The following is a 26,769-nucleotide window of genomic DNA, read 5'->3' as shown; positions in this document are numbered from 1 at the left end:
ATTTTCTTTGTGTCGATCAAATGAGCTCCCTTTTCGGCTGATTTTAATAGTTTGTTCTGATTTTGTGCTGAAGCAATAATGTTACTAGTTAGGGGTATAGGTTTGTTGTAACCATGTTTAAATGGTTTCATGTCAATAGCCTGTACTTTAGTGGTTATCGTTTGTTGCTGTATATCATATTTGTTTTTCGTTTGCGGTTAGTTTTCTTGTTTGAATTGATGTACATTTGAATTTGTCAATTCGGTCAATGCTGTGTAGGTTTTACTCATTGTTGAAAACCATACGGGACCATATAGTTACCTTCTACATCATTTGTTATTTGATTTACGTCGAAAAGTGTCTCATTGGCGATCATACCTCATCTGTATATTTTTCTATAACAATTATTTTAAGTAAATACATGTAAAAGCAGACTTGACCTTACCTTCCGTTTTATATACTAGTACATGTATACATATAAAGTGTATTGAATGTTTTCCTCCCGGTTTCAGTGATATAATGGTGTTTAAAAAATCTTTGAAACTTAGTTCAAAAAATAACGACAAGGAAAAAAGTGACAATATTGTAAAACATCAGATCAAACCCGATGGAGGTTGGGGATGGATTGTGACATGTGCTATGTGCCTTTGTTTATGTTTATCTACAGCATTAAGATCTAGCATGGGGATATTATATACGCATATGATAGACGAGTTCGGATTTGATTTGACCATGTTAAGTCTTATTGGCTCAATTAATGGTGCTATATCTTATACTGGAGGTTCGTAGTATTTAATCCATACAGGAAAATGTTCTTTATATCAATTTTATCATTGAATACATTCTTGAAGTCGGAGGGAAAATGAACATAAATAAAGGGATTTTTATTACTAGTTCTTAAGCATTGATTAACGTTACATTGTAGTTTCGAGTACACACATACTAACGTTCATGCCTTCAAGTCATGTCCATGGTTTATGGTGTTTAAGTTTTAGTCACCCTCCTCTTAACTTTTATGCTATCATGTCCATTAAATGAGCAGAAGATAGGTTGCACTTTTCTGTTAGTGGACAACTAAGTGAAATAAACGACAATCTATTATGATTAAAGCCTGTAATCTATTTCTAGAAATGTGAAGGAAATACGTGATTCCTAAAACTGCGTTAACTTAATTGGCTTAGCCAGCAACATAAAAAATATTACAGCATTTCCATTGGCTATTCGATAGGTCAATGCTGAATGTCAAAGGTTATTCAATTATATTCCATTGTCACTGCAGTCCAGGGAAACTGTTGTTTGACCCAAAATAAATTGCAACATAATTCATTTTCTTGGAAATTGTCTAATACGTACTAACGCTGTCTCGCATATGTAAACCGGAATAGCAGTTGCAATCATTTACTTATTTATAATGCTGTAACCGCCTTTTTTGGTATGCGAACAATTACAGGTATTTTCAGTCGTCTTGAAAGATAATGATATTGAAGATAGATAACATGTTACAGTCTTTGAAGAAACTTCAGGTGACATGATAAGCGCAACTGACATTGAAAACATCGACAATTACTGCAAAACCACTTTTCGGCATGATTTAATCAACTGAGGTCTGTTTTGTTTATGAAATCTTCATACGACTTGTTCCAGTATACACCCTTGATCAAAATGAGATATTAAGAAAAAACACAAATCTACCTTAAGAAAAGCACATATCGAATATAGGACAGCTAGTAGACTATGGTTTTGTATATGGATACGGTAGACTTGCTGCGAAAAATGTTTATTCTGAAATAACTGGAAACTAAACCATCTATTTACAAATTATTAGAGCGGTGTAATGGTACTTTGCTGGTGCTAAGTCAAGATAATCTGGGGTTTGACCACTAAAATAATTGCAGCAGAATACATTTTTTATACAAAAAGAAGGTTACACAATAGAATTGATATTTATTGGACAACGTCATTTGCAATCGACAATTGCATAATTTATTTTGCAACATAAAAGTTTAAATTCTACTAAATTCTCATCAGACAATCGTCTTTTTGTCAAATTTTATTACATTTGGAATCTTATAATTATTCTTAAAATGTCCAATGGTTACTTTTGACATTGAAAAAGGACATTTGAGGTCATACTGGTATGTGTAAAAAGTAAAATCACAAAAATACTGAACTCATAGCAAAATCAATACGGAAAGTCCATAATCACATTGCAAAATCAAATAACAAAACGCATCAAAAACGAATAGACAAGAACTGTCATATTTCTGACTTGGTACAGGCATTTTCAAATGTAGAAAATGGTGGATTAAACCTGGTTCTACAGCGCTAACCCTCTCTCTTTAATAACAGTCTCATCACAATGTGTGAAAGACTAGATCAACGATTGGCGGAATCTTTGATTTAACACAATGAAAGTCTTGACCATAAAAGAATTTGGTTTAAAACTTGTGAAAATTGATTATCGATTGATATCAACTCTCGTAATTTAATTTGAATAGAAATAATAAGCTCACCAAAGGCTCCTTTATCGTCAATCCTCTACGACTTTGTACTTGCTTGGTCGTGTAACTATTTTTATCTAAGCGTTACTGATGAGTTTTATGTTGACGAAACGCGCCTCTAGTTTAAATTTTTAGCCTAGTACCTCTGATAACTATTAACATATATATATCAGATTATTGATACATTGCCTTTCCGATAATTTGGCAGTAGGAGAGGTTAGAGATGTAAAAGGGAAGATTCATGACCACGTTTGACTGATTTAACCACAAACTGTTACTGTACCATGCTAGGCTATCTTGAAAATATCTTAATTGTTTTTGTTGTTTTTTTATCTTTTTGTCTCTTGTTTTTGCGACGATCGGGTATTGATGTTGATTTGGTCTGTTTATTGTCCTATATTTGATGTCTTTTTTGTTTCCGCTTTATATAATAATCTAGATGATAATCATAACATTTGACATTTTGGAATAGTTTCGATAAAAATATTCTCTGCCAATATAGAGACAATTAAGAAAACAATTTGCTGAATAAACAATGTATTGAAGTTAGCTTAAAACAAAAGTTATACTTTATACATATTTTCTTAATTGCAGCTTTCTTCACAGTATCCCTCATAGACAGATTTGGTATCAGACGAGTCCTCTGTGTTGGTGGATTGATACAGTTTACTGGATGTTTAATTGCAGCTTTTGCTTCCTCTTTTGTCCTATTACTTATATCTATATCCATTATATCGGGTAAGAAATCTTTATATAAGAATGACGAACTGCTTAAGTCCTAAAATATGTCGGATTATAGTGTTGTCTGATTGCTGCCATGCTAAAATAATTAAAGGAAGTCAGCATTGTAGCACCGTCATATACACGGATGATTATTACACGTTTATCATAAGTGGGTTGCGGGTTTTTTCATTTGAAAAAAAAGACAAATGTAAGGTTACTGTATGTTTGTTTATTTGTTCATACATTTTTTCCGATAATAATCTTTAGTCTTTCACTTTCTTTTCCAGTTACCAACTATTTAAGGTGGCTGGGGCGTCTTAATTAAAACTGACAGAATTTTTTGATAACTTGTCAAAATAAAGCTTTTATCATGCTTTTTTCAAAACTGTATTAAAAAGTATGGGTCACCGGACTTTTTTTCACGCTACAGGTTGCGCAAAATTGTCAGATTTTGTATAGATTATTCATGGAAAATTAAATTTTGTGTGATATAACGAAAACGTACTATAAGAACTTTAAGATAAAATGTGAGAATATTGCTCTTATAACATGCTTTCAAATAAGCAAAAGAAAAAATGGGGTCACCGAACTTGTTTTCTTGCTACATATCGAAATAGGTAAATTCATAACACTTTCTATTGTAAAATTTACTTTATCCGAGTTATCTCCCCTTATTTGGCAAAGTTTGAAGAAATCCAATCAAACTCAAACAAGGCGTTTTTACAAAATTACAACTGAAATTATGTTAAAACACACAATTTTCTATATTTATATCAAAAGTCTTTTACATAATTTACATACAACTCTCAAAATTTGCACATTTCATCAAATATATAGACCAAAGATATCTGCTTATTTAAAATCCAAGATGGAGGAAGACACCCGAGCCACCTTAACTGTGTTTTAACTTAGAATATCACTTAGTTATCAACCAGATATTTTGTATGCCTTTATGAAACCGCCTGCGCGATCCTACTGCTGAGTCTCTTAGAGTAATACCACTTTAGAACTCGTGACTCTAAAATAGACATGCTAAAAAGTTGAAACAGTCATGTTCTGTAAAGTATTGGTTATAAAAAAAATCGTTTATTTGAAACATTATAACCTGAGGATCGGCACAATAATAATTATGGAATTTATTTTTCATTGCACTTTTTGGATTGATATATGCCTTTCCAACTTTGTAATGTCTATTACATACGTTACCGGTGTATAAGCAAATTTCTTATTGTCTAATGATATTCATTTACAATATTGTAGGACTGGGAAATGCATTAACATATGTTACTGGCGTAGTAGCTATTGATGCTTACTTTGACAAAAAGAAAACTATAGCTGTTTCACTTGCCACCACTGGTATTTCCCTGAGTCGAATTATATTCCCATCAACGATTGAGTTCCTACTTTCAAAATATGGATTCAGCGATGCAATGATGATATTTTCCGCTATTCTGTTAAACCTTGTTGTATGCGGAGCAGTCGTTTTCCCTCAAAGATTCGTCAGTCTAAGTAAGTAACAAAAAAGGAGTACATCGATAAACATCCTTAGCACTTATTTAGTAGGTTTTTTAAAACCGTAACGTTATTGAAATCTGAGCAGCACGAAATAAAGAAGAGCCCAAGAAAATGAACTTTTAAATGTACAACTCTTTCTCCCTTTAGAGAACACGCTGTGTTACATTTGCTAAATTTTACTGCTATATGTAATTTTTTCGAATGTAGGACAGAAAGTCACAGGACGAAAAGTCACAGACAAAAAGTCACGGACAAAAAGTCACAGGACAAAAAGTCACAATTATTTTTTTCTGATTATTTTCTTTGAATAAAAAAAATGCTTATTTTTACAAAAACATTTTTGTAATTTTCTTGAAGTATTTTTTATTAACCAACTTTGTAAGCAAAATTAATCAAAATAATATCAAAATTATCAAATAATGGTTAATAAAACAAAATGTCAAAGTAGATTTCCACTTAAATGGCTTCATGGTGCCAAGAAATATGCCCTTTGCATGATTAAAATTAAATAAATCTTCATTTTTCAAGTAAAATGATGAAGTTCATTAACTTAAATATGAATATATGTATTAAAAAGTAAATATTTCAAGATATTTCTCTTATATAATAAAACAATTTACTACCAATCCATGTTAATATAAACTCACTAATCTTATCACTTGAAAGAATGAGAATATTTGATTAGAACCCGGTGGTTACTGCCAGAAACATGTCATTCATTGAAATAATTAAATAAAACAAATAACAACACAACACAACACAAGAAACTTAAGCGTACACAATTCTAACAAATAACAGTATGAGTAAATTCTAGTGGTCTTGTGCCGCTAAAGGCATCTATCGGGTTTTTTTTGTACGAGAAGGATAATGTTAAGTCGTGTTTGATGGTGCTTCAACCGATGAATTTAGTCTGAAATGTGAATCAGAAAGTGTTGTTTTTCCTATTTGTTTTCGTTTGAATAAACATAATTCTAAAACTGTAATTTATTACCGTTTAAAGGCTAGTTTAATAGCAAAGAAGAGACAGTAAATAAATTAACAGATGTTCTCAACCATTCTTACAAGAGCTTGTAAAGCTAGGCAAAACCAACGATATGAAAAACGCCAGTGTGTTATTGTTTGTTCTCTGGAGAAGTGTTAAATTTTAGAAAAATGACAATTTCTATTTTATTTTGACAGAAGATGTTACATCAAAAACAGAGAAGCTACAAAAGGACATGGCGTTCTGTAAAAGCCCGGGTTTTATATTATATGTACTTGCAAGTTTTTTATATTGCCTTGGTGTTTTACTACCTGTAGGTTTCATACCTGAAACAGCTTCTTCTAGAGGAGTTAGTGTAGCAAGTGTGTCATTTACCTTTATTGGAAGTGGCATTATGGACATATTAGGACGTATAATCTTTGGAATTATATCACATAGGTATTCATTCTATGTATGTAAAATATGGAGCGCATGTCTGGCAGGATTTGGTCTGTCAATGCTGATTGTTCCATTTTCCAACCAATTATATCAGTTTGTTCTATTCAACTTATTAAATGGTTTGCTGAATGGTAAGGAATTAAGACATATAACGTAAATATTTTCTCATATGAATACGTGTAGTTAATTTTAAAAGGTTTAAAAACATTAGTCTTATTAAAAAAAGAAAAGGAGTGGAGGTTACTAAATTGTTATTTAAATATCATAAATCGAAGAGAAACTCAAACGTGATGGAAAAATAAAGTCCATACAAAATAATAGATTGAGATGTATGAACCCCATTTAAAATTGCTCCAACCATGTAGCTTATGATGAGTACTCTATCGGTCACGCCATGTTTCTGCAATTGGATTAAGGTAACATAGTTATACCATGACTGTTATTCAACCCATGATGACGTCCATGAATATTTCGAATTGGTGATTTCAAAGCCACTGTGAACCCCTGATGCAATATATCAAAAACATAAACATACTTCATTGAAAATCCAAACTGGAATGTCTTATAAAATGGCAAAATCAAAAGCTCAAACACATCAAACTGTCATATTCTTGATGTGACGATAATGTATTCCAACAGTTGAAACTGTGTGAATAGATATTACAGATAATCAAACAAACAAACTAATCTAACAAAGACGCCAAAAAGAAATGTTGTGGCAGTTTATAGTTTATTTATCCCAAAGGAAAATTTTCTTACCTACTAGAATCTATATATCGAACTGGGAAGACGTTTTCGATGATTTATGTCAGAAATATTGAATCACTCAGAAAGCGCATATTTGTGCAGACTTTTCGAAATTGTTTTGTAATAAAAACTTCATCCGAAATGATTTTGCGATTAGTCTTATTTTGCTACAATCTAGCAAATATTCTGTAAGATGCGAATTTAACAACAGAAATATCTTACAAATATCATTTATAAAAAATATAGCAAAACATGTTTTAATCAGACGTTTCAAAAATAAAATTTATAAATGAACAACACTTTTTTATTTATGAAAGTTTGCATAAACAATCAAACTCTAGATTGCACAATCTCATTTTTTCTGTAGTGTTTATTTTGTTTTCTAGGTGGTGTGAATCTAGGATATGCCTTGGCAATTAAAAACATAACAGAACCACAGTATTATAGTCGTGGAATAAGTATGTCTTTGGTTATGCAGGGTCTTGGATTACTTGCAGGAAATCCATTAGCAGGTAGTTAAATGCAGTAATAAAAGGCATGCTATATAATAAGATTGTCTTGTCAAAGATACCAGTATCTTTTTCCATTTTAAAAGAAAGTTACGCCACCTATTAATTTATAATATCTTAAATATAAAAGTACTTTTAGCTTTTTCTTGTGCATGCATTAAGATTAAAAGAAACAAAATATGTCTCAAAGACAAGTTTAACCGAATCACATTTTTTGAATACCTGATCAAAGTCAGAAGCATGTAATTCAATGACAAAAATATTTAAAAAAAAAATGAAGTTTGACCAACCACCAGATACTAAAGGTATGGAAATGATCATTAAACATATTTTCAACAATGGAAACATCATACTAGATAGCAAGCAAAAAAAGGTGACACAAATCAAAATAATTGATTTATATAAGAAAAGAACGTAAATCAGTTCTGACAGACAGCAGTCAACATTTACCTTCTCCGGATCACACACTCCTGGTTTGAACATGCACACAACCAATGGTACGATTTAAACATTAGTTTAAGCGCGCTTTTCTAAGGTCGTTTTGATTGAAATTTAAACGACAAATACTTAAATGCGTCGTTTTATATCTCATATGTGAATATTCAACAGCTATCGGAATTTTGTCCAAGTTTTCTTAAATATTACTTTTACTTCATATACACATTGATAAATTGTACAGTGATCAAAATTCAACATGTTCATCATTCGAGCATCGTATCAATTACTAAATGCAAAATACTCGAAGTCAATCGAATGATGTATCGATATCGATTTGTATATAAATATGCACATTTTAAATTAGTTTACAAGAAAGGTTTTTGATGTATAATTAGTTATCAAAGGTACCAGGATTATAATTTAGTATGCCAGACGCGCGTTTCGTCTACATAAGACTCATCAGTGACGCTCAAATCAAAAATATTTAAAAACCTCTTATGTTTGCTTATAAATGAAATGGTTATTTTTGTATCAAAATACAAATCTTTATTATCTTCAAAACAACTTTTCAGCGTATCTACAAGAAGTAACTGGTAATGGGAATACACCTTATTACTTCGGCACCATTATTTTCATCATGACAGCTTTAGTTTTATTACCGTTTTCCGGGTCTATACAACGTGAAGAGAAAACAATTGAGATCAAAGTATCAAAACACCAGATTAGTCAAAATTACAATAAAACTTAAAAGCAGTAATTGTTCATGTTATTCCATATTCAATACCATTTATTGAACTATATATTTATATATATATATACAAATGCTATAACCAAATATTATGATGCAATTTCAATGACAGATTTTTCTTTTTATATATAATAATGAAACTGATCTTTTATTTCTGCATATCAAAATATACGACAGTAATGTCAATGAACCATCATATGGTTTATATTAATGTACACACTAATTAAACGTTTTAAATACAGCCCATGCTTTTGTCAACTTTCATTTTAGTTAAATAGCAAAACAAAGCAGTGCTTTTGCAAATTGTCATTACAATTAACAAAGATGATGATAAGATCAACAATAATTACATATTTCGGTGTATATATATATATATATATAGGATCCTTTACTATAGATAATTTAGCTGATCTGTAACAAAAACATCTTCATGCCTTATATATCATGTACTGTAGTACGCCGCTAGATTATAAACTGACGTGGAAAGGTAACATACGGCCACCGAAAGCTCTTTTTTGAGAGCCCAGGTGGTCGTGTGGTCTAGCGGGACGGCTGCGGTGCAGGCGATTTGGTGTCACGATATCACAGTAGCATGGGTTCGAATCCCGGCGAGGGAAGAACCAAAAATTTGCAAAAGCAAATTTACAGATCTAACATTGTTGGGTTGATGTTTAGACGAGTTATATATATATATATATAAACGAGTCTAAATATATATAGCATTTGTAAATGTCTAAGAATATAACTAAAACACACTAATTGATACATTAAAAAAGTTCTATTAGATGTTTAATAGAAATACGCAATATTTCGCTAAACAAATATTGCGTATTTCTATTTAACATCTAATAGAACTTTTTTAATGTATGAATTAGTGTGTTTTAGTTATATTCTTAGACATTTATATAATTTTAATTCAGTAACTGTATGAGTTTATTTTCACAAACTGATCCACGCTTAATTAGATTGAATGTTGATTGTTGCTATTTTTAGACATATTATATATATATAGCATTTGTATATACATATTTTGTTTAATATTACAAAATATCCTTATTTGCATATTCTAACTCGCATATTGACCCAATGACAGCATATGAATATTTTCAACGAAGCACTGAAAATTAAGTTTGCAATTGTAGAGTCCTAAACCTGATTGTTCTTAAATAGATATAAAGAGACTGGGATTGAAACGGAAATTGATTATTTACAAATAACGTTATTTTTTATTCTATCAATAATGCTGTAAGTTATCATTACTTAGTAAATTACAATAGTATTATTGGATAGCTGTTAGATCAAAGGATTGCATGCGATGCAGTTTTACACTTCTTTTCGTCTTTCTAAAGTTACACTTTGGACTTCGATGAAGGATCCTTTCTAAAATCCATGAAATAACCCCAGAAGTGACACCAATACCTATCAAATAAAAGGCACTTTGTAAGTCTTGAAATTCAATAACTTTAGCTTGGAATTTGATGCTCGTTTGTGTACTCGGTGGATAACCAGCTTTTAGCCAAGTGTCTATCAAACCATTCTCGTGCATTCGCATTATCCTGCAAAATTGAAAAGTTAACAATTTATAAAGTTTATGTGATACATTATTCAAAACAAAACTGTTTTTCACTGTTTTAAGAAATATTTTTTGTTATTTGAATTCACAAAAAAAAGTTAGAAGAATTTTTAGATAATGTAATAGATAATCGAAACTGATTTCACAAATTTTGTTCTTTGAAGTAATTGGGAAAACTGTAACCTGTTTTTTTAAAATATTAAGAGAATACCAGACCAGATAACCTAAAGATTTTAGCAATATTGTAATGCTTAAATATACCGCACATCGGTAATCAGATCTAAACAAAGAGTTTGAACACGCACAAGCTATAAATATTTACTAGGATATATAATTAAAACATGATATGGTAGAGAAAAGAATATGTCACTGCTTGAAATAGGAAATTAACAATTTAAAAGTAAAAATTCATCAGTTTTATCATAGCATCAAATTTGAAGTCGTCCATCTGTGTCAATATCGAGGGAAAACAAACAATATATGAAGTAGACATTCTAGTTTCAGTTATATTTCAAGTTTATTGAGTTATATGTTAAACAAATAGTCTGTGAAAAGGGGCTATTGAGTAAAAGGACATCATCTATCTGAAAGTGAAATAAAAGAACCTTGCAAAATGTTTGTTTTATTAAGGTTACATTTACTTCTGCTTGATACAATTACAAAAACTAGTCCCACCGTCATGGTGCACGAAAAGTTCCCATCGGAATATCGACTTTGTATAAATGTATTTATCCACCAAACTCAAAACATATCTTGTCGATCAAGAAGGCCAGACAAATGGATGATTTATTTAAATACTTACTCCCTTGAAAACATTTCTTCATAAGGAGAATTCTTTTGAAGTGCAAAAGCATTAGGAATTGTAGCAATAATTTCTGGTAGTATAAGAATGTCATATCCTCTAACTTTATAATATTGTGCAACTAAATTTACAGCAAAGTATGCGTAGTTCCCTCTTATAACTTTATCGAATTGTTTATCTTCATTTGACATGAGAACACTTGGGTCACTGTGGTTGAAACCGACGATTCCATTCCAGACCTCCTGATGAATTGGCAATGTTGATTCCTGAATGATAAAATCAAAATATGATTACAAAACGACTGTATTTCAGGGTACATAAACATAAGATTATATATAATGTATCAAGATATATTGCTGTCTTCCGCAAAATTATCTGCGCTAGTTTATGATACTGCACATAATATCCATTTTGTCGATTACAAAGTAATCTTTAAAAACATAATTGCAATATTTTCTACATATACAGCATTCTTAACAAGTGTTTGTCCCCTACTTTTTTTCAATTTGAATCCAAAGTTACAGCTACTTTTATTGAGTATGTGCAGTCATAAACAACGTGAATTATATCCATCAAACATTATTTTCCTGCCCAAAGTATCATATCATAGAATGTAACATGTATGTTACCTTAAGGTTTTGATACTTTTATCTATTTATAACTTACGTAGACGTAGCAATATTACGACTTTGTTATACTGTATTAACACCTATCTATTGTTCGAGACTTTGTTTTAAAATTTAAATGTCTTTTGAGAATCTTTGTCATGTGGCTAACGCTAAGCTCACATCAATTTCTCCATACACACGGTATGACATAACTGTTGATCCTTACTGTCGTTTAAGATAAGTCAAATGATCAAGATGTATTCTACGGGAACGTACTTTTAAATTTGATTTTGAAAGTGCATAATTCAAAAAGAGACGAGAGCTAGGTAACTTTTGAACAATAAATTCAAAATACAGTAAGTAATTTCAATATGGTACCTTACATATGAACAATGCTAAATAAAAAAAACATGATAAAAATAGTACTTATGAGCAGAGTCATATTCGATAAAGTATGCCGATTAAAATTTCGATGCGAACAATGAGTTCCGTCATATACATTTTGATTAATACTTACAGATAAATAGCTGTGCATAGCACCATGACCGTACAATCCCCATTTATATTTTTCTTGTTGAACCATTCCCGCCATTGAAGTAAACGGTAATTCATCTTTGGCAACTGTAAGAAACGCCACCAAATTACCGCTATATATAGCCATGGAAACTATACAAAATATCCACCAATAACTCAGAACTGTTCGTCCCGTTTGCGAATCTGGTGTATTAGTTCCTCCTTATTAAGTAATTGAAAAATAAATCTGAACATGGGGAATAGATTTTAAGCAAGGAAAGAAGAAAATGCATGCACTGAGTTAAAATTCGTTATGTCCATACCCTTCCACCCGATTTGTTTTATGAATTTTGATTTCTATGTGTACGGTATGAAGCTCACTCGATTATGGTTTTATCAATTTACTTGTCCTGAATACAGATATCAGTTTCACAAATAAAAATGTATACTAATGCTTAATGAATATCATGTTTATTTGGGTATAAAAGTTGATAAAAAAAAGTTATTAAGAAAATTGAAGTGCATTTTGTCTCACTAGTTGTTTAGTATCTACGCATTTAAAGTGTAAACGATGAGGGATCCACGTTTGAAATTAACTATGAAGGATAACTAATTTTTATATTAACACATAAATGACTGATTGAAGCTCAGAGGTTTTGATGTCGACTGTCGGATATCAAAACAATGATCAACACGATATTTGACATGGTTTTGGTTTTTTTCATTTATATTTCGTCATTTTCGTATTCGCAATGAAGACAATAACGAATTGATAAAGAAATGGTTGTCAATGAATTAATATATTTTGGCCTTTTCTATTTAAAATTGCCACACTACCTTGAGTTAACAGTGCTCCATAGTTGTACCAAAAACAATCAGACAATTTACTAAGTCGACTCTTTTCCTTATTTTTCTCCAAAAGATAATATGGATTAACTTTCTCCACAAAACATAAAAATATGGTGACAAATATAATACTAGCAGCAATGTATGCCAGCACAGTTCCACTAAAAATATCTATGAGAGTTCTCCATTTGTTATCATCGTCGTCTATGGGTCGCCCTATCACGATCCTGTTGGTGTCGAAAAAGATTGGATACAAGAAATCAACAGCTTGTGATCTATCGTACGTAACTGTTAAAGGAGCGGCAACAATGTCCACTTTCTGAAAATTACATTTAACATAGAAAGGAAAAGAAAGATAGCATATATTCTTATTTGTTATATACCCACTGCATTTGCTTGGACCTGTGGTAAGTCAGGAACCTGTTGACCGGTAGTTCCCGTTTGTAGTTGGTTTATAAGTGTTTCTCGTTTCTGGGCCCTTTGTAGCTTACTGTTCGGTATGATAAAGAGCTCCGTGTAAAGGATTGTACTCTTACCTATACTTGTTTACCTTAACACTAATACCAAATCTTCTTATTTCTATTGCCAATTGTTTTGTTAATCAATTGACCATTTAAACATGTATCGAAGATTGCGAATCTTTAGTTTCTATTTGGGTCATGAAATATGGTCATCAAATGAACATCCCGTTCGGCAATAAACCATAGCTAAGGTGGGATGTATGTTTGGCTGTAACGGATGAACAAATACGCACCTTTGGTTGGTCGCACTTGAGGACGTTAAACCCGATGCCTCGTGCTAGCTAGATGGTACCTATTTAAAAAATACCTTTATCATTCTTTAAAGAAGGGAAATATGCGCTTAACATAATACTGTTTCATTGACAGAGGTGTTTTAGTTTATGTACGTGTATTCAAGACAATGACAGATGTGAATCTCTTCTCGAATGATACCATACAACTTTCTGTGAATGTATTTAATATTACTGAGAATATGTTTTTGAGGGATAATGCATTCTTACTCTGTCTTCAAGTAATCCGATCATTCCTGTCCAGGAACCATTTTTCTTTATTCCCCATTGTCCGTCTTCTGGTTCAACTATCCTAAACCTGTTTGTAAAAATATGCTGCCTGATTTATATAATTATATCATGATTTTACTCGTGTAAAGAAAATTTCAAAATATGTGAATCGTCAATGTGGCACCGTGAGATTGTAACGTGACTGTTTGAAAATTGATTTGACCATGAACAAATCAGGTGCCGCTGAAGGGTACGTATATTCTGTCCAATATGTGATACGTGAGTGTTGTTGGCTTTGAACTACCTGACAGTAACTGTAAGTACTCTCAGATCTTTACTTAGTTTCAGATAAGGAAGAAGGTTTGGTACCATTAAAACGTTTAACCCCGCAGCAATTGTTTGCAACTTATGTTAAGTCAGGAATCTGATGTTCAATAGTTGTCGTTTTTTGATGTGATTCATAAGTGTTTATCGTTTCCCGTTCTTTTTAAGAAAGATTAGACCGTTGGTTTTCCCGTTTGAATGATTTTACACTAGTAGGTTTTTTGGGGTCCTTTATAGCTTGCTGTTCGGTGTGACCGAAGGCTCCGTGTTTAAGGCCGTACATTGACCTATTTTACTTTTATAAATTGTGACATGGATGGAAGATTGTCTCATTGGCACTCATACCACATCTTCCTATATTTACTTTGTGTCTTTTTGTTTTGGGGATGTATAGGTACCTGTCAACTTCCAATCTGGGTTTTAGATGTATTTCTATTTTTTATACATCTAATGAGTTGAGCCTTTTTCAACTGATTTTTATAATTTGGTCTTATGTTATACTGTTACATCACTGTCTAGGGTGAAGGAGGGTTAATCCTTCACAAACAACACCGCATCATTCATTATGTGCCTGTCCAAAGTTAGGAGCATATAGTTCAGTGCACGTGGTTGTCGTTGGTTTATGTCTATCAATTTTTTTTCTTAGATTACATTGTTAAAAAGAAAGCTTTAAGTTTTCTCAATCGAATAGTTTTATATGTTCCATGTCGGGAACTTATAAAGCCAACCATACGTTATGGGTTTTTTATTTCTCGTTTATGAAGACAGTTTGGTTGCCTATAATTTCTTAAATCAAATTTCTTTGAACTTTGACGAATATGTGACTAATTGGCAATCATACAACATCTCTTCTTTTTATACTAAACGTAAACCCCTTATTCTTTATTTTAAGATCGATGGGAAAGATACGTTCAACATAATCCCCAAACTATGACTTCTATATGTCGGAAAGTGGAAAGGATAATGCTTGCTTCGTTTCATTCCTTTAAAGTCGTTTTTGTATGAAGTCAGTTTCATATAAATGAACTCCAAATTTGAACAAATTGTTTTGTGTGCTCAATTTTGTCCATTCTATGAAAATTACAATGTAAATGTACACTTCAAGTCATATTCATAGGCTTTCAGTTGGATTGGAAATAACGTAATACCTTTTTAATGTGTAAATTACGGAATAGTGTGAAAGCTTTGAAATGTGTAAATTACGGAATAATGTGAAAGCTTCGAAATGTGTAAATTACGAAATAATGTGATAGCTTTGAAATGTGTAAATTACGGAATAATGTGATAGCTTTGAAATGTGTAAGTTACTAAATAAAATAACCGAACACTCAGTAAGCTTTTATTTTCCAATTGACTTGATTGATTTTTAGCGAATACAAAAATAACATAATCCTTAACCATAACCCTTTATGTAATAAAATGAAATTCGGTTAACGTCAAAAACAAATAACAACAGCATACTAACCGTACTTTTCAGTGGAAAATCTTTGACTGATAGATAGTTAATATAAAGCAAAACCGACCGTGCAAATATTTAGATATTACAAAGTCATAAATACTTGTCAGAGATGGTACTATCAAACAACGTATGCAGCAGCTATAACGGACCGCCAATTAATTATATACTTTTGGAGCAAATGATTCTAAATCAGAGTTTTCTATTTTGCTCGAGTTCGTGGTGCTAAGTCTTTAGTGGTACAAACTTAGGTTCATGAATGTGTTTTCTTCATGATAGAAATGATCTAGTCAATTTATTTAATCAATCCAATTCATTTTGTTTTAAATTACGTACGTGAAGTTCAACTGATGTGCTAATCTCTGTAATACAAACATTGTGAATCCCGTATAATTTCCTTCTGATATCTTTTCATTAAACGGTCGCCACTGAAATAAAACTATATACGTTATCCTGGATTTGCTTTCATTTACTACCAATCTGAAAGTTAGGAGATGTGGTCTAATAAACGATTACATACTATTAATAAACAATTTCAATTTCAATACGAAGATGTGAAAATAACAGATCATCATATGTTCGAATAACATTTAAATTGCCAAACGATGGCAAAATATAAGACAATTCAAAAGAGAAAAATGCATAATTTATGCTACAACAATAAACGGACAACTATTACAGACATAAACCAACGACAGTCACTGATTACATTGGAAAGGCATATATAGAATAAGCCGGGGTTAATATGTGTGAGCGTTCAACCTTCACCTGATACGGAAAAGCGGTGTTACAACAACATAAAATAAAAACTATTTTAACGAAATAGTTATATCCACGTTTGTAAATGATAATATTATGAAAAGGGCGATGCAGATATACATCCAAAGAACAATAACCTAGTGATCAAATACAAACTACAAGTTTACTTTTACAAATTACTATTTATGTATTGTATAGTTTACATTTTACATTTTACATTATATTTAATACTATAAAAGTTTAACACATTTAGAATTTCTATGGCTAATGGTTGATATTAGTCATATTTGTTTCTGTATGATGCTTTTACATAAATCAGAAGATTGTTTTTCTCGTCTAAACACGTTTACGTTTGTCTTTAAACAGTTATTAATATGATATGGGTTTTGCTCAATATTTCAGAACATGTTTGAGTTGGCTATTCTTTTTTTTTTTGTCCTTTTTGTTAGAGTTTCGGTACAAATACATCATGGCTATTAGATAAAGAGCGTTCCTTATGGAGGTAAATTAGGAAAAGACCTTGGGACCTTGTTACAAATAAACTGTTATCGCCTCTTTTCTTTTTGTCTTAATCATTACCCTAGATCATTATCCTAGATCAAACATTTATTTCTTAATCTTACCTCCAGCGTTGTAACTAACAATTGTTTTTGATTAAATCCGTACTTTGTGTTTGGAAACAGTTCGCCTTGAAGTTTTATTTCACTAAGATTCATTTTCAACGGGACATTAACCAACTGACGACCTTTTCGTGTGTACATTAACGTATGCACTTTGAATGATTGCATTCCAGCATAGGTCTGTAAATGTACAAGTAAAAAAACAAATAAATGACAAAGGTCAAGTATTTAAAACGTAAAATAATAAAATTATGGAACTCCAAGGAAAATCAAAACGGAAAGTCATTTAACAAATGGGAAAAATCAAATGCTCCGTTAAGACCATGGCGACCAAATGGAAAACAGCTGTCGTATTAGCGAGTCTGCACATGCATTTTTGTTTCTTATTATAGATAATTTGTCACGATATTATACAATTTTGCCTTATTCAAGATCAATGTATGCAAGATATTTGACTGTCAGAATATTATAGAAATTATAGAGAATTACGGCTACTTATATATATCTTAGAGATGCATAATATGTGATAATCGTAACTGAACATTGATTTTTGTGAAGCCAAACTTTCGAAAGTTCTTCGGTTGTTGGATGTGTGACTTGTCTTCGCACCAGGTCTATATATCAATTGGTAGTAAACGTTATATCCTGTTTTCGTTGTCTTTTGCCTTCAATCTTTATACTGCACGTGACTTATCCAATTCATTATGATTTGCGTAAAAGCATATGTTTATGTCTAAGACCTAATAACAATGACACAAATACGTTCTTAAATACGGAAATTGTCTAGTAATGAAACCTTTGTTAATTATCTGTTAAAGTGATTGCATGTATTTGTTGTTCAAATCTGATATCTCCTAATGTTTATCTGATGGATTGTTTATCGTGAAACCTTCACCATATGGTAGAACAGACCAGGGTCTCATTAGTAATGTGACCTTAGATACACCTTGTAAAAAGAATATTTTATATCTTCATAGTAGCATAAAATACTGTTCATTTACAAATAATGATGTCTTCTTCTTTGAATATATTTTCATATTGTTATTCTGGTTCTTCAAATGCCAATGTCCTTGATACCGATTGCTGACATTGATTATGACAATCAAATGATTACCTTTACAATTGATGCTATTCCTGTTGCCTTCATCGCATTTTGCAGTTCGTCTTTTGAATAGTTTTTGTTTACTTTTAGCTCTTCCGACGAAATGATCTACAAACCAAATAAAAAGTCATGTAAAAGTTATGTGCAAAATATAAATTTCGATAGGTTAGGAATTTTACTTGTGCCCATAGAAAAATTGCAGTGTAAAATCAAATACATTTTTCTCAACTGTGTATTTATTTTTAAAACTGCACTCTATCATCACAACTTTGATAACTCTGGGTCATTGTGGTGGTTTACGCATGCAGATAATAGGATGTCTATTCTGTTGACATATCCAGTACTTAGTTGGTTAATGTGATTATCAAAGAATATTTACGTTTCTTGGGTTTTTTTTTATTTTACCGAGGGGATGATTGCTATCTTTTTTATTTAATATCATAATTATAGAAATTTCTGAAAACCAAAAATGCTACATAAAAATGATTATTGCCACGCAAAAAATTAATAAAAAAAATTATTTTTGTTGTTTAGGGAATATTTTTGTTTGCTTTAAAACAGTTTTATATGTATGTGATGGTCTACATAGAGACTACAGTAGTTTACCGGTTTTTAAACTTCATTTATCTATTAAACGAAAACAAATCTGGTTTACAAACTAAAACCAAGGAAACCACATCAACTTTAAGGGGAAACAAAGGAACAACAAGAACACTGAAGTGCAACAAAAACAAAAGCCAACATTACTTGAAACGACTGTCCTGACGTGGTATATGACATTTATTTTTCATACATTGCCTGTAACAACCAGTCATTTAAAAAGATAAGGTTCATTATGCAATTTATTCCCCGTTATTTTGCATATTGGCTGTATTGCTTGATTGAACCGACGGTAGATTAAGGATATCTATAGCATTTGTATATATTTAACAGTTGAGCATACCATACCGTGTTTCCATTACAAATATGCATAAATCTATCACTGCTTTCTATGACTGCTATATTAGAAATATTGTGAGAAACAGAGGGGACGAATGAACTGTTAGTATGGTCCATTGATAAAACTATCCATTTTGTCTCCCTTTGTATCAAAGCTCCAAAGTCAAGATTTGTCCGATCCATTTTGTTAACCTGAAAAAAAAAGTTTAAAGACCAAATACAGAATGAGTTTTAATAGTACTGATATCCAAATGTTCTGAAAGATTTTGCAAATTTATTTTCTTCTAATTACAAAAAAATGTACATAATGATTTATGAGGAAATGTTTTTATTGTTCAGTTAGATTCATAAAAGAATACTTTGGAATTACGTATTTATTTGCCTGATACAATTTAGTTATGATCTATTTCAGTTTGATCCTTTGTTGTTTTGTTATTACTTGGGTTATTGTTTGTTGCGATTCAGTTACATAAATGATGGGGTACAATAGTATATGTCGGCAAAACATGCATGTTTCTAATCAAAAACATTTTAAAACAGTTATCTATATCACATGTGTTCACTAAATAGAAATAAGATTAATTATTTGATGTATCCTGACTGAACATTTAATATTTAATTGTTTTTATCACTTTTTCTAAAAACAATGTCAGATAAAAAGAATTACTAATATGATGATCCGATAACGTTTGAAAAATATCCTATAAATACATTCCTCAACGATCAAAGTAAATCGAAATTTGTTTCATAACAAAAAATCTATAAATCAGTCTTATGTGGGCAAAAAAAGCATCTGGCGTACCAAAGTGTATCATTGAAGAGTTTTTAATGTAGCTGAATAACGTTTACACAGATTGAAGAAAAATACCGAAAAAGGTCTTTATTTATGTCGTAAAACGCCCAAATGAGTATAACAAAAGTAAAATGCCAAATGTCAAGTAATACACATAACGAATTAAGGTTAAGTAAGAGTAGATGGGACATAACACAAATTCTCGAAAAATAAGTCTGCATCTACCTCTTTCATTATCTGCACCATAACAGATTAAGTTCGTTCAAAATAGGTAAAACATAGTATTGGCAAAAAAAGTAAAATAACCTAAATACTGGACCCCTAGTTAAATTCTAAACAGAAAGTCCATAATCAAATGACAAAATCAAAAGCTCAAACACATCAAAACTGTCATATTCCTGACTTAGAAGAAATATTTTCCTATGTAGAAAATATAGAATTAAACCTGGTTTTATTGCTAGCTAAACCACTCACTTGTATGACATTCATATTGAATTTCATAATATTGACCGCTATATGTTGACAAAACAAACAGACGTAAAAGGTTTAAATGTCAAAAATATGAGTGCATTGGTTAACATTGTGTTATTAACTTAATCACTAAAATGTTGACCTGATATTTGTGTTAAATCATCAAATCTTCAATTTAAAATGTCTAGATGTTCCTGAAAAGACTATTTGTTGCTGATACATAAAATTCCATTTTCGTGATGAGTTCATAAAACTAGGAACAACGATTCCGCAGTGTGACAGTATAAATAATGATAAGGTCACCGACTCCGTTGACGGTATACATCATTCAAAGTGGTGGGGTAGATTGGAAATACCCGAAAACGTCGGAATAAGCGTTACGACTTGACTTTGTAGGTCGTAAAACATCATTTTTTTTCTCCATAACTAGTTTGCTAGTAAGCTGGTTCTCGACCTACTTCTACATCATCCTGTCCACATGTTTGAGTGTAGCGTAAAGACATGCTTATTCAAGATAACTGATTGTTCAATAAACCACAAGCGAACTCGGTAATCATTTGATTTGGTATATATCAATTAAATGTAAATTAATGTATCAACAACATATAACTTATGAATCTTAAAATTTGTAAACTTTTTGACAAATTCATATATATATTGACTGTCCGAAGGAAAGCAGTATTGACAAACATTACGTATAATCAAAGAGTCACCAAAAACGCCGAAGAAATATATTCAAAACAATGATTACAAACGACGGCAAGACACACAAAGTTCCATTGCCCGCAACAATCATGAGTGATCCTAGGTATTTAATTTTAAAAAGCTGCCTTAAGGGCATTCTAACTGTCACAAAGCTGTAATCAAAGCTATTATAATTGCTGGGGTATTCAAATAAATTTGAATTTGAGAAAAATGGATGTTAGATGAACATCTACAGCTTAGAACTCCTAAACATTATATTAGTGTTCCTTTTACAACAAAATAATCTCCATCAAAACACGTTGTTCAACAAATGCATTATTGAATTTTGAATGACAATTCTCAGCTCATGCACAGTAGCTTAACGAATAACTAATGATGACAATCATTACAATGAAAAAACTCAATTCAAATCTCATATGGAAAAAAAATAAAGAAAACAACAATACCTTGAAATAACATGTACAAAAATGCTAACGATTTGTGTTTTAATTTGATTTGTGTGAACAGTTTTATCTTCCCAGCAGTTGACATTTCACGCTTCTTTGACACAGTATAAACAAATTGACTTTTCCAGTTTTAACCTAAATATTTATTATGACTGTGGATGTACATCTAACAAGCATTTGTCTCAAGTTCAAAGGTTATTTGAATTACCCAGTAAAAATCTTATGTGTCCAGCATACGTCTATAGATTTTTTTAAATGTTGGATAATACAACAAACGTTGAATTTTAAACAGTTGTTATTTGAATCATGTATGTTTTCTCATTATATATCTCAAAGTGAAAGCAGCAGGATTCAGCCGTATCATATTTTCGCTAATTGTTGGATAATAAATAGAATACTTTATTGATAAAAACAAAAAACACCGATACTTAGTGATTTCGACAAATAAGTCCATCAAACAGTATTTTTTTTATTTTCTGCAAAATAATGAAAATGATAATTATTCATCAATTACTCATACATCATCGCCTTTAGTATGTTTGAGTTAAAATGTTACTCATGGTAAGTGATGGTTATAATGGAAACGAGTGTTAGACAAATGAAATGAACGAAGCGTTTATTTTATTCATTTAGCGTCTGTTTTTGGTTCCGAAGAGCTTTTCGGATTTCTACTCCACCATGTTTTTGGGTTAGACGTTTTACATTAAGACCGATGCCTTATCTTTTAAGAAATTGGTTGGAGTTAAACAAAAGATCATCTTAATATATAAAACTTCGTCCTATATTATACATTGTACACATAACTGAAGAGACAAGAGTAGCAGGAACGGGAACATAAACGTCTTAACCTTCTAAAAAACTGTTAGCCTCTGGATTTATGTGGGGTTTGTTTCGTTCAGTCTTTCCTTTGTAAATAGATATTTGTGGACAGGTGTTTGGAGTAATGGTGTTGTATATGTTCGTCCGCTATGAGTTGGCTTAGTTGGCTCATTGTTGAAGGCCGTAAGGTGACCTTTAATTGTTAATGTTTGTGTCATTTTGGTCTTTTGTGGATAGTTGTCTCATTGGCAATCATACCACATCTTCTTTTTATATTAGTTATGTCTTGCCTTTTTAGAACAGATTCTTCATAAAAAACTCTCTTTTACTCAAGGATGTACAAGAAGGACGCCTTTTTATCTATTGTTTTCTTTAACATTAACACAACACTGTTTACAACTTAGCCAAATAGTAATTAAAAGCAAACATAAAATCAGTATACCTTCTAAAACGTAGAAAAGTCTCGTAGAAACAAATAAAATATTGAATCGGATTCGGTTATCATGAATTTCTCAATATAAATAAATATCATTTTTAAAAACATCATTAAGATGGCTCGGGCCTATTCGAAGATTCTATTAGAAGTGCGGTATTTTTTGTTATTTCATTTCTTCCAGAAAGTGAATCAAATTGGTCGAAAAATTTAGGGGGTCAAGGACCATTTAAGCTCAAAATTTTACTTTTAAACAGGTTTGTAAAAGGGACCATTTTATAAATGAAATGATAGGGAAAATAGAGATGTTGACATATTTTTATCGGAATATCAAAAAACGTTATATGACACTTGGTCCAAAAATGTAATACAAAAAAGCTCAAATATAGCTTCAAAGAATGAGCAAATAAAAAACATAGGTCACGGACAAGGAATAAAAATATTTTGTATTAAAACCCAAATTTTGGCGGGAAATGGTGAAAATGGGTGAAATGTCATTTTGAGCCTTTAACAGATACACATGATAACAGAAATATTCTTTTAGTGACATAACTACAATGAATAAACATTTCTAATCAATCAAAATATTTTAAAAAAAATAATACCGAATTTACGACCAATACTTTTCGTGTGCATTGTAATCCATGCGTGAAATTATGCGCAGTCGAAGAGTCCCGATCCACCTTAAGTGTCAATATTGTACCAATGTGGTGACATAAATTTAGAGTAAACAATTAAATGATTTTATTGCGAATTCCCTTGTTAATGCTTCTGACGAAGATCGTTTAAATATATTTTCAAACAAATCATTTATTTATTTACATCACACAAGGGAAATTAAAACACGGTTATGTGTTCATTTAGTTGTTTCAATTGGCGACTAATGTCCTGCTTCGTAATCTAATTTTTCGAATTAAAGATATTGCATCCATGTGTAAGTCTTAATGTTCAATAAAGTAATTAATCATATGTCACCGTGTCATAATTATTTCACGTCCTTTGAATGTAGGCTGTGAAGTATGGTATTTAGATGGTGATTTCTGCATTACTATTAGTAATACATTTTCCGGAAAATATATTAAGTATATAAGGATAAAGAAGTATGGTTTAATTTTTCAGAATACAACTTTCCATTCAAAGTTCAAATAAACAAACTATATATCTTCTTATATCCATTAACATTAACACAAGAGACAAAAACAAACACTTGCCTAATAATACCTGCAGCTATTGATAACTACATGTAGTTAAAATCCAGTTACAACTGATAAATGAATGATGTTTTCACATTGTAAAAAGTAAAATCACAAAAATACTGAACTTAGAGGAAAATCAATTCGGAAAGTCCATAATCACATGGCAAAATCAAATAACAAAACACATCAAAGAAGAATGGACAAGAACTTACATATTCCTGACTTGGTACAGGCATTTTCAAATGTCGAAAAGCATCTATTACTTCACATCCGACAGATTTAGTACTTGACGTCATAAACAGTCTGGGAACAGTCTGACCTTGTGTAATTCCGAAACATATTAACAAAGTATGGAACAAATGTAAAGTATTGTAATTACATCAACTCAGTCATTGTTCATTTGCATCGAATTTATAGAATTAATGGCAAAGAAACTTAGCTTTTCAAAAGAAGTAGAATTTAATTTAGTTAAAATATCAAATAGTTATAAAAATCAGGAAAGATAAATATATGAATCTCTTTTTTGTCGCCACTTTATATTTTCAACTTCTTTTTTTTTTTTTTTATCTAAATGAAGAAATGCATAATCAAAGTAAAATAATATGTATTTGCATATGTGATTGAATATCAAAATTCGACATAACAACAAATATCTTTTAAATAAATCTTCAAAAATAACGTTTTTAATTACTTTTAATTAGTTTGAGTAGAGATTAAAAGAACATTATTTTTTTTTCTTATCAGGAGCATGATGTTATTTTGTTGGTTTTCTAATTATCGGCTATTTCTCAGAAAAGATCAAAGGAAACTATATCAAATTTGTGATTATTTTCAAGCTCAATAAACTTGCAACCTACATTGACAGTTAGCTTGGGTGTGGCGTCATTGTTATTGTAGGTTTCACTTTGTAAATACAGCTTTTTCTCAAACCACGCCTCTCTCGGGGAAATATATGATATTCATAGATATGTTAATTTGTTAACTTACTGTTTCTATTGATGATCTATGTATTTCATCTCATAGAGACATCACTGGGGAATGAAACAAGTATAAAAAAACATGGTAGCCGCGCCTAAATTGTAACTCTTATGAGGTTCAAAAATGAAGGTAAGGGTTATATAGAATTTGAGTATAAGTTTCAACTCTTAGACGTTCAGGGCATATTAAATGTTGAAAATATGCCGCACAGTCCGATATTTTGACCTTGGAATAAAGAGAAGGGCATATAAACTTTCCGTTCTGGGTTATTTTTTCACGAAACTTCATAGTAAAAGTGTAACAGTTCAAGCCACAAAGGGAGTTCCTATGGAAAATTACATTGTCTATATTTACAAAACAGCGACCTGTAGTAACAAAGTAAATGACTATGATGAAAATAATGTATCTATTTAAAGTCAAATTGTTAAATATTGATGTTTAATTTTTTTGGTTGGAAATCAATTTTCGTGGCATTTTGTGGTAATACAAATTCGCATTTCACTGTTCAGATAGTAAAAACTAATGATAGTCCTGTAATGCAAACAATGTCAAAACAACTCATAATAAAAAAAATAGTAAGGGTCCAGCGGAACCCAGTGTCTCGCCTACCTTTGCTATTAATCGCAGGCTAAACAAAATTGAGGAAAATCAATAAATAAAAATATTCCTCTCGATACTATCTTTTGATTGTAAGAAGCTTCTGTCCAAGTTTGGTAAAAAACCAGGATAGTAGAAAAAAGTTATAAAATTTATGAATCTAATAAATGATTTATAAACTTTAAGGTGGTATGGGAGTCTAAAATAGAAATGATAGAATTTGTTCATACTTTGCCAAAATGTAGTATCTATTGATATATGTTGAAAAATATAATAAAAATAATAGGTTACCACGCATTTTCTCAAGCTACAGGACGCGACAAAATGACATTTTTTTTACCATTTTGTGAATAGAAACTAAACAAAATGATAGAATTGTTAAATACTTAAGGAAAACATAGCTTTCAGACAATGCTTTGAGAATATCAAAAGAAAACATAGGGTCACCGTACTTTTTTCCCGGCTAAATACAAAATAGGAAAATTTCATGCAGAAAATGCACTGTTTTAGAGCTACCTCCCCTTAAAATGCTAAAAAAAAAATATTAAACAACCATAAATAATCAACATTTGCAAAAAAAAAAATCTAATAAATTGGTTTTTTTAAATGAAAATTCACATTAAATATCTGCATTCTTGTAGAAAATTTTGCTAACTTGATAGAAAATCTGGACCTTTGGTTCTCTTTTTTTATAATCCAAGATGGAGGAAGACACCCATACCACCTTAACTGCGACTGGATGTAAAGTCCATTAATAAGTAAAATACGGATTAACAGGTACAAAATTTTAACAAAATTTCCTTCTAGATACTAGCTTTTGATCATAAACAAGCTTCAGTTCAAGTTTGTTACAAATCCAGGTTAGAATAAAAAAAAAAAGCTATTAAAAGTTTTTTTTTATCTTTTACCACAGAGTGACTGTATTGTATCCAGGCAAAAAAGTCCACTTATAAGTAAAAGACTGTAAAAAATGGATTTGTTTTTAACAAAAATATACTTCTGGGTATCTTATGATCATAAACAAGCTTCTGTCCAAGTTTGGTACAAATGCAGGATAGCATAAAAAAGTTATAAAAATTTTAAAAACTTTTACCACAGAGTGAATGAACTGTATCCTTGCATACGAAACTAAGTGCATTTATAAGTTAAATACGGGGGAAAAATGGGGTTTTTACAATATTTACTTCT

General features: G+C 31.0%; 2 protein-coding genes across 2 annotated transcripts in view; one reads left to right on the top strand and one right to left on the bottom strand.

The window, feature by feature from the left end:
• Positions 1-432: 432 nt before the first annotated feature.
• LOC134712663 (monocarboxylate transporter 13-like) lies at positions 433-8,776 on the top strand. Its single transcript, XM_063574411.1, has 6 exons — positions 433-760; positions 3,075-3,218; positions 4,464-4,712; positions 5,898-6,269; positions 7,272-7,397; positions 8,405-8,776. The coding sequence occupies exons 1-6, from the start codon at positions 499-501 to the stop codon at positions 8,578-8,580; spliced, it is 1,329 nt and encodes a 442-aa protein (XP_063430481.1). The 5' UTR covers positions 433-498; the 3' UTR covers positions 8,581-8,776.
• Positions 8,777-9,783: 1,007 nt separating this feature from the next.
• LOC134712662 (probable glutamate receptor) overlaps positions 9,784-26,769 on the bottom strand; it is a 41,500-nt gene continuing 24,514 nt past the window's right edge. Inside the window, exons 5-13 of the mRNA XM_063574410.1 lie at positions 19,153-19,335; positions 18,217-18,312; positions 17,106-17,282; positions 16,060-16,151; positions 13,944-14,031; positions 12,914-13,241; positions 12,081-12,298; positions 10,956-11,221; positions 9,784-10,136 (exon numbers count right to left, since the gene is read on the bottom strand). Of these exons, the coding sequence (XP_063430480.1) occupies positions 9,860-10,136; positions 10,956-11,221; positions 12,081-12,298; positions 12,914-13,241; positions 13,944-14,031; positions 16,060-16,151; positions 17,106-17,282; positions 18,217-18,312; positions 19,153-19,335 (1,725 nt within the window). The 3' untranslated portion in view covers positions 9,784-9,859. The remainder of the gene's footprint in view (positions 10,137-10,955; positions 11,222-12,080; positions 12,299-12,913; positions 13,242-13,943; positions 14,032-16,059; positions 16,152-17,105; positions 17,283-18,216; positions 18,313-19,152; positions 19,336-26,769) is intronic.

This window comes from Mytilus trossulus, chromosome 3, assembly GCF_036588685.1.
Source record: "Mytilus trossulus isolate FHL-02 chromosome 3, PNRI_Mtr1.1.1.hap1, whole genome shotgun sequence".
NCBI lineage: Eukaryota > Metazoa > Mollusca > Bivalvia > Mytilida > Mytilidae > Mytilus > Mytilus trossulus.
Note: the sequence above shows the minus strand (reverse complement) of the source record. Positions and strands in the feature narration are given on the sequence as shown.